General features: G+C 51.7%; 5 protein-coding genes across 5 annotated transcripts; 3 read left to right on the forward strand and 2 right to left on the reverse strand.

The window, feature by feature from the left end:
* Nucleotides 1-10: 10 nt before the first annotated feature.
* On the reverse strand, nt 11-971 carry Z519_12171 (uncharacterized protein; the record flags this gene model as incomplete). Its single annotated transcript, XM_016769878.1, has 4 exons — nt 11-186; nt 245-470; nt 535-871; nt 955-971. The coding sequence occupies 4 exons, from the start codon at nt 969-971 to the stop codon at nt 11-13; spliced, it is 756 nt and encodes a 251-aa protein (XP_016613937.1).
* A 678-nt stretch (nt 972-1,649) lies between these two features.
* On the forward strand, nt 1,650-2,391 carry Z519_12172 (uncharacterized protein; the record flags this gene model as incomplete). The annotated part of the gene is made up of 2 exons (XM_016769879.1): nt 1,650-1,836; nt 1,901-2,391. 2 exons carry the CDS (start codon nt 1,650-1,652, stop codon nt 2,389-2,391), a joined length of 678 nt encoding a protein of 225 aa, XP_016613938.1.
* Nucleotides 2,392-2,792: 401 nt separating this feature from the next.
* Z519_12173 (uncharacterized protein) lies at nt 2,793-4,516 on the reverse strand (the record flags this gene model as incomplete). Its single annotated transcript, XM_016769880.1, has 4 exons — nt 2,793-3,028; nt 3,097-3,815; nt 3,868-4,187; nt 4,253-4,516. 4 exons carry the CDS (start codon nt 4,514-4,516, stop codon nt 2,793-2,795), a joined length of 1,539 nt encoding a protein of 512 aa, XP_016613939.1.
* A 596-nt stretch (nt 4,517-5,112) lies between these two features.
* On the forward strand, nt 5,113-6,689 carry Z519_12174 (uncharacterized protein; the record flags this gene model as incomplete). Its single annotated transcript, XM_016769881.1, has 3 exons — nt 5,113-5,250; nt 5,316-6,462; nt 6,523-6,689. The coding sequence occupies 3 exons, from the start codon at nt 5,113-5,115 to the stop codon at nt 6,687-6,689; spliced, it is 1,452 nt and encodes a 483-aa protein (XP_016613940.1).
* Nucleotides 6,690-8,372: 1,683 nt separating this feature from the next.
* Z519_12175 (uncharacterized protein) lies at nt 8,373-12,408 on the forward strand (the record flags this gene model as incomplete). Its single annotated transcript, XM_016769882.1, has 2 exons — nt 8,373-8,386; nt 8,445-12,408. 2 exons carry the CDS (start codon nt 8,373-8,375, stop codon nt 12,406-12,408), a joined length of 3,978 nt encoding a protein of 1,325 aa, XP_016613941.1.
* Between the last annotated feature and the right edge of the window lie 992 nt (nt 12,409-13,400).

Consider the following 13,400-nt stretch of genomic DNA (forward strand, 5'->3'; position numbering starts at 1 on the left):
GGGCGATCCTCTACGATAGCATTGCACCAGGAACCTTGTCCCAATTGATCGTGCTTCCCGTCAGTTCTTGAGGGATACCAGTCTCGACGATCCTGACAAACGCCGAAGCTGGCTGTTCCGGCCTTAGCAATTTCCCACCTGCGTGTATCTCGTCGAGGAATTTCTGCATTGCTGGAGACAAATTCGCTGCCCCCCACTTCTCAGTGACTTCAAGTGTTGGCAGAGCATGCGGGAGGATTCTTACCGTCGTTGCGTGCCCCAGCCATGGAATTGGTGTCCACGGCGCCAGGCGAAATGGCCAGCACCTTAATGCGAGGTTCTTCCAGGGGAAGACAGGAGCAGAGGTAATTCAACACTGACTTTGTGCAAGCATAACACGTCCATGATTCGGTCGGTTTCAGGCACACCCTGGTCGAGGTTAGGAGGACGTTTCCTTCGGTTTTCAGCAAATAGGGCCAGGCGTGTTGGATCTAAAATGCCCGATCTCCATCAGCGACTTTGGGGTGAAGGAACATCCGGTCCACCACCACGCACCATATCGATCAAGGCAAAGAAGTTCACATCAAATGCCTTTTTCCAGTCGGCAAGAGCAAGCTGCGGGAAAGGCCCTATAGGCTTCACAATGGCCGCATTCAATATCAAGGTGTTGATCCGACCGGCTTTGTCGAGTGCGGTCTGGACTGCTAGCGCACTGGTCGAACTTTGCGACACATCTCCAGACACAAGGAAGAGTTTCTGTGCATGGTCTTGACGCAACTTCTCCAGGTTTTCCACGTTGAGGTCCACGGCTACCACGTGAGAGACCTTCTGAGACGCCACCAGCTGCTTGACCATGGCCAATCCAATGCCATTTCCAGCACCGGTGACGATGCTTGACAAGAGTCAGTCCTAGCCAATCTACAAGTTACACAGTGGGCGTGGGGAACCGCCGAGGGGGTCCTGGGATCGACGTACACTACCTGATCAGCCATGTTTTTCCGCAGCCGTTTGTTTGCAATGGCACTGCAGAGATAGCTGGGTTCGAGCTGTATGAACCTATAGATGTACTATCGTCGTATTACAGCCACGTGGAGATCAATCGACGCCAACCCTAGAAATGCTTCCACAATGAGCTAGACCGCTGTTCATCAAGTGACCCAGACAACCAGACCCCATGAACCCGAGGGAAATTTCTCCAACGCTGGGCTAACGGTAAGCGTTAGCGCCGCCGGACAACCACCACCACCACCCGAACCTCCGAGCGCCAGGGCACAAACGCGAGTCCGGAGCAAACTACCGCTCTTCCCAGACTCCTCGAATATCTACGGTGATGTGGAGACACTAAATGGGTAGTCACAAACCCCGGTAGGAACCCTGGCGAGAGGTTTTCACGAACAGGACTTTGACGGCAGCCGATTTCGCACTTCTGAATATTTGGCGAAATTGCTGTGTAGGTGCCGTAGCAGCACGTTTGATGGATACGATACATGGAAGTCCCGTTGGTCTGCAGAGCTGAGAATCTGGGCCCAGGTGTAACATACTAATCCCGTTGAAAAAATTCGTTACCAACCGGGGGAAACTTTGGTTGTCACAGCATCTCGATACTAGAACTACCATCATCGCTGGCTACGAGAACAGCTCGACAGTCTGCCACAGCGACAGCAGTGACAATGCAACATGCCACAACCGAGTTTGTGTTCTTTGTGGTGTCGGACGATGTCAAACCAGAAGATCCGAGCAACGAACGAGGTCAGGAATTGTTGAAAGTGTTCCAGGCCGTGAAGGGTCAAGATGGATATGTATTGTCGGGTTGGGGCAGGACCGAAGAGGACATCAATGCCATGATATGGATCACTGGTACGTACATACTGGTGATTAGCCCAGTCCGGTGAAAGAGCCACCTGTTGATCTCACGAGACAGAATGGTCCATCGACAATGCTACGATGAATGTTGAGGGCCTGGCGTCCCTGACGAAGAGATCTCCGGAGATGGTCAAGATCAGGACAGTTCTGCAACCCTCTTTATCGGAAGTGGGAGGATTGCAGGCCACCCCGTGTATCGATGTTACCACTTTGACGTTCAAGGGTAATAGCACCGAACAGGAGAGAGCAACAGATTTGGTGGCTGTCCAGCGGATGAAGCGATGCGTCACTCAAGATGTAGCCACCGACGTCCAGCCGAGATTTTACTGCTTGAGCAGGCCTGACACATTTCCCGAAGTCGCTTCTAGTGAGAGCCCCAGTGGGAAAGCAGATCTATGTGTGGCTGTCGTGGGCTGGACTTCCAGGCAACAGCACTATGACATGTGGAAGACAGAGGAATTCAAAGCCTTGATTCCATCGGTCAGGGAACGGCTGCTGCCATATCCGCCGGGGGTTGGGATGAAGCACACTACTTTCAATCTCGTCTGAGAAAATCCCACAATCAGAGGTCTTCCGACAGAAAGTGCAACTCACATGATCTTCGCATTGAAGTTCTCGAGCTAGAGGACAATCTGAACGCAATCGTATTTGCCAAAACATCAGCATCCAAGTCTGAATGAATATACAGTTATCGAAAAAGGGTGAAGAAGCGCGGTCCCACGTTATTGGAGGAATAGGATAGTTCAGGTTGCCAATGATTATAGATCGTATTAAATTAAAAGTTTCAAGTCCCTTTCAAGATGTGGAAGGGCACCGACGAAGCTGTAGGCCTCAACCTATTTTGATATTCACGAGACGGAGATGGAATGCATTGTAAGTTGTAACTACCACGTGCTACCTGAGGTGGCACTTGAAAGATTCCTTCAGAACCTGGGCCTGGCCCGTCGGATTTAGTAGATGTACCTGAACTGCTTGTTCTTTCGGTCGGTCAAATCATCCTCATAAGCATGCTCAAAAGCCTCGGTGGTACCCGCCTTGTCACGACGACTGTTCTCCGTGCTGCAGACAAACCTGTAAACCACTACAAGTACTGCACATACGGCACTCATCGCAGTGGTAACCGCCCAGCCAGTGGGGTATCGCGGTGTCTCAGATTGGAGGAAGGTGAACGGCCCAATGAGATTTCCTGGGAAGACCATGTTAGTGTCTGAGTAGAAGAATGGCTTTGTGAACAGCAGATCAGGGGAGGCTTACCAAGACAGTATCCGACGAACATCCCAGACGAGGTTAAAGCTCTCTTGGTGTATCCGGCAGTGTTTGCGACGGCAAGATTCATCATAATTGCATATGCCGCAGGATAGACAGACAAAAGGTAGATCAAGACCAGCTTGCCACCGACGGGCATCTCGGGGCATTGCCAAAACAACACGCAAACCAACAAAATCACGAGTACCTCAAAACAGACGGTGAACGATCGCCAATTTTTTTGCGAGAATTTTTGCATGAGCCAGGCTGTACCGATCGTGAAGATGACGCCCGAAGCTCCAACCGGAATGGTGAGTAGGAGCGCGTTGAATCCGCTGAACCCCATGGATGCGATGATGATTGGATTGAACGTTGTTGGCACCGCATTAGACACATTTATTGTCAGACTCATGCTGACGATTAGCCAGAAGTGAGCGCTCGTAAGCAATTCCCACAGCTGCGAGGCTTTGAAGTGAGTATTTCGAACGCCGGCATTGTTTTCTCTGAGGCGAGACACGGCAATAAATTTCTCTCTCTCGTTCAGACTTTTCGCGTGGATCGGGTCCGACTCCATCACGAAGAGGATCACAAATGCCCAGAGTGAGGTTATGACACCTGCTACGATGAACATATATCGCCACGGGGCCAGCGCGCCTTTAATATGTCCAAGTCCGTAATTGATCAAGGGAGCAATCATCGAAATCATGGCAGCTGCCGAATACCACACACTGACGAATAGGTTAGCAAATAAAAAAAGATAACCAGAGAGGATCAATCTACCCCATGCGTAGGGTTTGCTCTGCTTTATTGTACCATCCACCGACAACCATCATCCAAATTGGCGATATCCCGGACTCAAGGACTCCTAAGAAGAACCTCTGGGCGTAAAGGCCTCTGTAACTAACACAGCCAGCCGCGGAAGTGACACAGAGACCCCATACAAACGTGATGCAGAAGATCACACGGTGGATGGGATATCGTTGTGCCAGTAGAACGGCTGGATAGCTGCCGCAAATGTAACCGAGGTAGAAGATTGAAGCAGAGAAGGAATAGCGATTCCCAATGGTGAGCTCGAGGTCGGTCCTCAAGCCGAAGATTGCCTTGGGTGTTTCTCGTCAATCACTGTGAAGGGCCAAGTGAAGTTGGGAATATTCCATCGACTTACCGCGTGAGCAAGCAAGACCTTGTCGTAGAACGTCATTCCAAATGTTACCACAAGGATGGGAAGCAATCGTTTGTCAATCTTCCTCAAGACACGCTTTTCTTCTTGCGGTGACCAAGACGTGTCACCTTGATACTGGCCGAGGACAACGAGAGCCTCGTCGTTGTGAAGTGTGTCGATCTTTTCCAGATTTTCAATGTGGTCGAGGTTGGGGGCGCCTGCTACCTCATAGAGAATGTCACTGGTCTTCTCGTTTGGCTGAGCCATATTGACACAGTGAGGATAGTCTCCGTACAGCTTGAGTCTACGTGCAGTGCTCAATATTGGATGTCCTGGGTTCCAAGTTCTTATAGTTGCGCAGGCTTTGTTCTGATGCAAAGACTGGGCCGTGGTCCAGCTTCTAGTAAAGGTGGGCCAGCGGGCTACAGAAATGGAAAGGGCCAGGGGTGCCCCAGCAAGGAGCCCCAAGGCTTCTGCGGGGTGCGTTACCCGACTCGCGGAGAAAGCCTTGAAACAAGGGACCCTGGGTGGTTCGGAGGTGATTGGAACAGAAGCTTTGTGGGGATTATGCAAGCCACCACACGAACCCCGGGTCCGATCACACCCACGCCGTGTCGGAGGTATTTGCCAGAAGCTCATTCTACGCCTAGCTGTTCGACCGCCGAGGTGTGCATGAATCAGCACACATCAAGTCTCGTTCCCCAAGCGCCTCGACGACTATCGCGTCGAAGAGCAGGTAGAAAGTGTCAGCCGTATAAGGACGTCGATTTAACCGCAAAGATGTGAGGCGGGTGACAAAGGTCGCAAGTGTCAAATCAACTTCTCATATCCAGCCTAGACGCAGCATACACACATTGCCAGACATGGGTTCTGTTCGGACAGCACCCCCGGCCATCGAGGATTTCAGAGCGTCATTGAAGGCCTCGAAAGTGTTGACGGCTGACTCTGAAGGCTATGACGAATCTCTTCATCGATGGTCAGAAGCGGCAGAGAAGCGAGCCGTGAGTGAAGGGCATCTCCCTCGCCTAGAACGAGGCAGCACTGACACTGATTGTTTCGTGCACAGGCTGTCGTAGTACAAGCGACTTGCGCGGAGGATGTCTCTAAGGCTCTGCTGTATGCCCAAGCCCAGGGTCTTGAGGTTGCTGTTGTGGGCGGAGGGCATTCCACTTCTGGGTCTTCGTCCACAGAAGGGGGTCTCGTGGTTGATCTGACCAAGATGCGCCAGGTGACTGTCGACCCTGAGAGACAGACGATCAAGGCACAGGGAGGCACCATCTGGGAGGATGTCGATCATGCCGCCGCCAAATACGGTCTCGCCACCGTTGGAGGCACTGTGAACCACACGGGAGTCGGTGGACTGACCCTTGGTGGCGGCTACGGATGGCTGACCGGCAAGTATGGGTTGACCATCGACAACCTGCTCGAAGCCGAAGTTGTCTTGGCCGATGGGCGCATCCTGCAGGCGTCGGAGAAGGAGAACTCTGACTTGTTCTGGGCATTGCGAGGTGCCGGTCAAAGTTTCGGAGTTGCTACCAGCTTCACTTTCCGCGGATACAAGCAGGAGAACGCAGTCTGGGGTGGTTTGCTCGTGTTCCCAACGTCAAGCCTTGCAAAAGTGGTTGAGTTCGCGAATCACGTGGTAACTACGACAGAGGGTCAGAGTGGAATGGTGGTTGGCATCGGGGCTCCAGCCCCGGCACGCCAACCTGCCGTTCTGACGGTGCTCTTCTACAACGGCACAAAGGACGAAGGCCTGCGATACTATGCCCCATTGTTTGATCTCAAACCAATCGTGGACAAGACACGCGAGATGCCATATGAGGAGGTCAATGCCATGCTCAACACGGTCTCGACTCACGGTGACCGCAAGACCCAAAAAGGAACCGCATTCACGGTGCCATTGTCGACCGACCTGGCACAGCAGATCTTGGACGATTATCTCGACTTCATCGCCAAGATCCCCGATGCCATCAAGACCATCATCTTATTCGAGTTCTTTTCCCAAAAGGTGGTCAACCAAGTGTCTCAGACTGCAATGTCCTTCGCCAACCGTGGCGAGCACTACAACATTCTTTTCAGCGTAAGATGGGTTGGAGAACTGAATGATGCCGCGTGTAGAGAATGGACCCGGAATGCGGCTCGCAGAGTGACCGATGCAGAACAGGCCAGGAGGTCGGGAGATGGTGTTGGACAATATGGGAACTACGACGGTGAGTACCACTGCAGTTCAAGTCTGTCTTTGTGTGCCTTGTACTGATTCTATGGCCCAGGCATTGCCTCTGCATCAGCCAAAGACATCTTTGGCGTCAACTTTGAAAGGGTTCTGGCGCTGAAGAAACAGTACGACCCCAAGAATGTGTTTTTCAAGGGTGCCGGTAAATTTCCTCTCTTCGGCGATGACGAAGCGCCTGGCCTAGGCACTCAATCGAAACCATAGTCTGCCGCTTTACTCAAGCACCATGTGACCAGGCTCAACTTCGCTTCCCTCAGTACATCAGTCTGAGTGGCTCAGCCTGCTCTCATCACTGGCAGTGTGGTTTTATTTAAATAATTGAAATACTTTTGGGCCTTATTTACTATTTAAATAGTCAAGGTCAACTATTTATATTGTAAATATACATACTTATATTGTAAATAGATAGATAGAGACCTATTTCTTTCTTTTCTTCTAGCCTATCTAGGGTGAGGGTTAGATCTAATAGGGTCATCTAGGATCTAAGTACTGTAACGGAGCTCTTCAGGGTTCGGCGTGTACGTGCAACAACGCACAGACGCCTGTCCAGCAGATCGGGAATCGAGAACGCGTTTCTGGTTGACACTGACAGGGCAACACAATCACCAACACTACCCCAGAGAGGTAGCGGCTAGGGCAGCGAGCGCCTAGCACGGCGACGGCATTGAGAAGGAGGAAAGCGCGGATGAAAGCCTCAAGAATAGGTAGACGACATCAAAATCCTGGAATACTCTATCTTCCTGTAAAGAATGGCCGCCTGCAACGACTATAAACTGTCCTGCTCCCAGCGATCTAATTAGGTTTGACATGTGACCTAACAGACCTCTGCCCTGCCAGTTCACCACCACCCCAGCACTGCACAGCCACCTCGCCTTGTTACAGTACTATATAAATCTTCTATTTTCTCTGGAATTTCAAAATATATCTGAAGTGAGGGTGGTAATCGGGCGGCTAGCTTCCTACACTAACCAAATGGCACAGGGTTTCCATACAAGCCACATCCTAAGTAGCCTCGGCTTAATGGACATTTTCAGGAGAGTCTGCAGAGACTCGAGACATGGTCGTAGATGAAACGTCGCTGAGGGCGATATTGGAAAGAGTTACATTACACGCAATGATGTCTACCTTTTATGTGGTGTTCGCCATGTCGTGGTTCGTATTTGGGTGAATGGGCAGAAATGAACTTTTGCGAAAATGCGTAGTAGGGGGTTGTGCGGCTGAAAAAAAAGCTTAGTTGGAGAACTACCTACAAGTAAACTTTTAAAATCTAGTGGCTGCTTTATGGGGCTGGATTTGTTTCTGGAATCGGCATTCGAGGTCGTAAATAGAGAGAACCTGTAATAATGAGAGTGATGATCGGCGCCTTCTTGGTGTGGTTGTTGATGTAATCGGATCCGCTCCGGTTTCAGGGGCCGCGTGAGTGGGTGCCTTTCGGAAAGAGGCTCTGGTAGTGGGCGGTACTGGACGTCGGGTCTCAAAAGGAGGGATCTGAGTTGTCGGCGTTGCTGGTGTGGAGGTGGAAGATTGACGAGGCTTTGATGGTGAAGATGGTGGATGTCGGGCAGCGTCGTGATGTTCGGAGTCGCACATGAGTTCCAAAGTAGCTTTTACCTACTCGTTAGACCGAGCTTGACCCGAGTCACGTTCAGGTGCCAAGAAATGCAGCAAACACAGCAAACAAGCCAAACAATTTCCGTTCGCCGCTCACGCCCCTGGTGGCGGATTGAGGGCCGGCTCCGGCTTGCCTTCGAAAGGTCGCATCTTTCTTGACTGCGACCACGTTTTTCTCGAGGACACCGTGTCCAAGGTCTCCCCCCGCCAACTCCCAGAGAGATAGTCTCTCTGCGATATTCTTCCTTACAGTCGAGCTCTTGACTGATGCTCGCCATGGCGCCAAAATTGTATGTACTAGACCACGCTCGGCCATTCAGTCGCAACTCTATCTCTGACGCATTTCAGATCGAAACTTGTGGACAATGATCAAATTCAGACGGCAAGCCTTCACAATCCCTTACCAGTTTTCCTCAAGGCCTACGTGTGGCCATTCACCATCTTGTGGCCAATTTTCCTTGCTTTCTACCTGAACGAAGACCTCTACGACGATTACATTGATGGTTCAGAATGGACATTCGTTTACATTGCGACGATCGTCACCCTTCAGTCTTTGACCTGGCTCTCCACAAAATGGAGTGTCCACCTGAAGACCGCATTCACCATGACCAAGGCCACAAAGGTTGAAGACTCTCAACTGATTAAAGTCATCCCCGTGGTCAACTCGGGAGCATCAGCGATCTGTAAATTGGAGAGGGAACCGGACGGAAGAACATCGTTCCTATTTCAAAAGAGACGGTTTCTCTATTCCCCAGAGAAGGGAACATTCGCGCCATTATCTTACGCCCTCGATGCTGAGAAGAAGCCCCTCCTTCGCGAGTTCCAACTGTCGCGGGGTCTCACCTCTGAAGCCGAAATCGAGACAACCCACACACATTATGGCGATAATACCTTTGACATACCTGTCCCCACATTCACGGAGCTGTGGAAGGAGCACGCTGTTGCACCATTCTTCATCTTCCAGGTATTCTGCGTCGGTCTTTGGTTGCTCGACGATTACTGGTACTACTCTTTGTTTACCTTGTTCATGCTGGTGGCTTTCGAAAGTACAGTGGTCTGGCAGAGACAACGAACATTGAACGAATTCCGAGGAATGAGCATCAAACCGTACGACATCTGGGTGTACCGCGTCAACAAGTGGGTCGAGATCAAGAGTGACAAACTGTTACCCGGCGACCTCGTATCCGTGGGACGGACTCAAGAAGATTCCGGAGTTGCCTGTGACATGCTTCTTATTGAGGGAACAGCCATTGTGAATGAGGCTATGCTCTCTGGAGAAAGTACCCCGCTCCTCAAAGAGTCAATCCTTCTTCGTCCCGGAGACGCAACGATCGAACCGGAGGGTTTGGACAAGAACGCTTTCCTCTGGGGAGGCACGAAAGTCCTTCAGATAACCCATCCTGCCGCCAGCGAGGATGCTCTGGAAACTGTTCCACGGTTGCGGTCCGGTGTCCCTGTGCCGCCTGATAACGGTGCCATGGCTGTGGTGCTCAAGACCGGATTTGAGACGAGCCAAGGTAGTCTCGTGCGAACCATGATCTACTCAACGGAGCGTGTCTCTGCCAACAACGCTGAAGCATTGATCTTCATTCTCTTCTTGCTGATCTTTGCACTTGCCGCCTCGTGGTACGTGTGGCAAGAAGGTGTCAAAAACAACAGAAAACGGTCCAAGCTCCTCCTCGACTGCATTCTAATTGTTACAAGTGTCGTACCGCCAGAGTTGCCTATGGAGTTGTCCCTGGCGGTCAATACTAGTCTGGCAGCGCTCAGCAAGTTTGCCATCTTCTGTACAGAACCCTTCCGGATCCCGTTCGCCGGACGCGTGGATGTCGCCTGTTTCGACAAGACTGGCACGTTGACCGGCGAAGATCTTGTTGTTGACGGTATTGCCGGTCTGAGCTTGGGGAAGAAGAGTGCCCAAACAGAACCAGACGGTGCGCAGTCAGCAATTACCAAAGTCCCGGACTGTGGCATTCATACCACATTAGTTTTGGCGACCGCTCACGCCTTGGTCAAACTTGAAGAAGGAGACATCGTTGGCGATCCCATGGAGAAGGCCACACTAAACGCTCTGAACTGGACTCTTGGCCACAATGACACTTTGACCAGCACGCCTCCACCTAAATCGAAGAAAGCAAAGCCATTCTCGACAGCCGGTGCTTCGCATATAGTCCAAATCAAACGTCGTTTTCAATTCTCGTCCGCTCTCAAGCGGATGAGTTCGGTGGCTACGGTGTTGATGACCGACCCCAATTCTGGACGGAGGGCGAAAGGGACCTTTGTCGGTGTCAAGGGCGCTCCGGAAACCATCCAGAAGATGTTGGTTGAGACCCCGTCCAAATATGAGGAGACTTTCAAATACTTCACGCGGAATGGTGCTCGGGTTCTGTCTCTCGGCTACAAATACCTTTCGACTGAGGCTGAGATCGGCCAGAAACGCATCAACGATCTCAAACGCGAAGAGGTCGAGTGTGATCTGCACTTTGCGGGTTTCTTGGTGCTCCAGACTCCTCTAAAGGAAGATGCTGTCAGGGCAATTCAGATGCTGAATGAAAGCAGCCACCGTGTGGTGATGATCACTGGAGATAACCCACTTACTGCCGTTCATGTTGCCAGAGAAGTCGAGATCGTCGACCGAGACTGTTTGATTCTGGATGCTCCAGAGCACGATGATTCAGGTACCAAACTTGTTTGGCGCAGTGTTGATGAGGAAACCATCATCCCTGTCGATCCTACAGCAGATCTGGATCCGAAGATTCTGGAAACCAAGGACCTGTGCGTTACTGGCTATGCTCTTGGCAAATTCAGTGGGCAGAAAGCATTTATGTCGTTGCTGAGGCATACCTGGGTTTATGCTCGAGTGTCGCCGAAGCAGAAGGAAGAAATCCTAATCGGACTCAAAGATCAAGGCTACACCACTTTAATGTGTGGCGATGGAACAAATGACGTGGGTGCGCTGAAGCAAGCTCACATTGGGGTTGCTCTGCTCAATGGCTCTCAAGAAGCCCTCAACAAAATCGGCGAACACTTCCGAACTACCAAAATGAAGGAAATTTATGAAAAGCAGGTGCAGCTGATGCAAAGATTCAATCAACCGCCGCCGCCCGTGCCACCAGGGATTGCGCATCTTTATCCACCTGGTCCGCGCAACCCCCACCATGAGAAGGCGATCAAGAGGATTGCCGAGCAGAAAGGTATCAATCTGGAGAATGGCGACGCGGAAAACGGCACCGTCGAAACCATCACGTCACCTGGCGCGCAAGCGATCCAACAGTCGCACGCCAATTTGACACCTCAACAACGACGCCAGCAAGAGGCGCAACAGAAAGCAGCAAGCTGGGCGGACAAGTTTACCTCCAGCATGATGGAAAATGAACTCGACGACGGCGAGCCACCCACGATCAAATTGGGAGACGCCTCCGTCGCCGCTCCGTTTACGAGCAAGCTGGCAAACGTTATAGCGATCCCCAACATTATCCGGCAGGGACGGTGCACGCTTGTGGCGACCATTCAGATGTACAAGATTCTAGCTCTTAACTGTTTGATCAGCGCATACAGTTTGTCGGTCATCTACCTGGCAGGCATCAAGTTTGGCGATGGCCAGGTGACAATCAGCGGGATGTTGATGTCGGTCTGCTTTCTTTCTATCTCTCGGGCGAAACCTGTGGAAGCTCTGTCGCGAGAACGACCTCAGCCGAACATCTTGAATGCCTATATCCTCGGATCAGTGCTGGGACAATTTGCAATCCACTGCGCAACGCTCATCTATCTTTCGAACGTGGTCTACTCGATCGTCCCGCCGGCTGAGGAGATCGACCTAGAGGGCGAGTTCGAGCCTTCGTTACTCAACAGTGCCGTCTATCTCATGCAACTCATCCAACAGGTGTCCACCTTTGCGATCAACTACCAAGGGCGCCCATTCCGGGAAAGCATCCGGGAGAACCGAGGTATGTACTGGGGACTCCTGGCGTGTTCGTTTGTGGCGTTTGCGGGAAGCACCGAGTTCTTGCCGGAGCTCAATGAGAAGTTACGCCTGGTGCCGTTCACAAGCGAGTTCAAGTGGTCACTGACAACACTGATGATCGCCGACTTTGTGGGATGTTGGATTGTGGAACAAATCTTCAAGTACTTGTTTAGCGATTTCCGACCCAAGGATATTGCCATCAAGAGACCCGATCAGGTTGAGCGGGACGAAAAGCGCAAGAAGGAACTGGCGGACAAGGCTGAGCAGGAGAGGATCGAGGAGATTGAGAGGAAGCGCGGTGTGGCCAATAACACGGGCCCGCCAGCGACAGCCAAGGTGCGCAAATAGGAATGTGGCATGCCTGTCTTGTCTCAGGGGCGGTATAGAATAGAGAGAATGTTTCGGCGCATCGACCGGGGATCATTTATGCTTGTACAGGGCGGTCGAATCGGAGAAACCAAGTGCTGGTACAAGGTATGTCGTGTGCTTCATTGACACTCGGTAGAAATAGACACGACTGGTATTTAGGTAGTTAGTAGAGCTCTTGCGCGATTCATCCCGCTTCCCTGCTCCGGTTGCTATTCCAGCGTCTCTTCTCTTGCTTCTCTTGCTTCCTGTTGTCATCATTTGTCCCCTCTGGCTATCACAGCCTTGGCTGCGACAGGCACTAACCCCGAAAGCGCTCCCAGCCTGGTTGCGATGCGAAAAGCCGTCATCATGATTACGCCAAACGCGGTGCGCAGGCGTCGCCCAGATGGACGGCGGTGGTTCTCCAGCTCAATGGTTGGCGCTATCTCTATGAGCCGTCTGCGTCAAGCTTGATTCAATACATCCGGTCTGGATACGAGTGCGGTTGTCGAGGGAGGGGAAGGAACAAGTCTGATCTGAATTTAGATCCTGTCTCTCTTTCTGCCTGGTTCTCCTCGACTTCTTCTATCAAGCTATGATATGCCGGTCCTCCCTGTTGCCATTGCTCTCTCCCCCCCGGCTTTTCTCACAGATTTCTTCTTCCAGCTGTCTCTCTCTCTCTCACACACACACCAACTCACCCACTGTCTGTCTCTCCCTCTTCCTATACTCTAAGCTTGTTCCAAGCTGCGACTCGCCAACCATGCCGACAGCTCCAGTCGCGCGAGCTACTGCAGCACTGGCCGTGCCACTGTCCAGCATATTCTGCCCGAAGACAGATGGATGCGCATCATCACCGTCCCTAACGCTCAAGATTCGTGCTTCGTCGACACCAAGATCACGCACGTCGAGTAGTCAGAGAGACCGGCAGTTCAGGACAAATGAGTTGAGTTGCGCCATCGATTCGGGCTGGATCCGTCCGCCTGGGACAA

The sequence above is a fragment of the Cladophialophora bantiana genome, assembly GCF_000835475.1.
Source record: "Cladophialophora bantiana CBS 173.52 unplaced genomic scaffold supercont1.26, whole genome shotgun sequence".
Taxonomy (NCBI): Eukaryota; Fungi; Ascomycota; class Eurotiomycetes; order Chaetothyriales; family Herpotrichiellaceae; genus Cladophialophora; species Cladophialophora bantiana.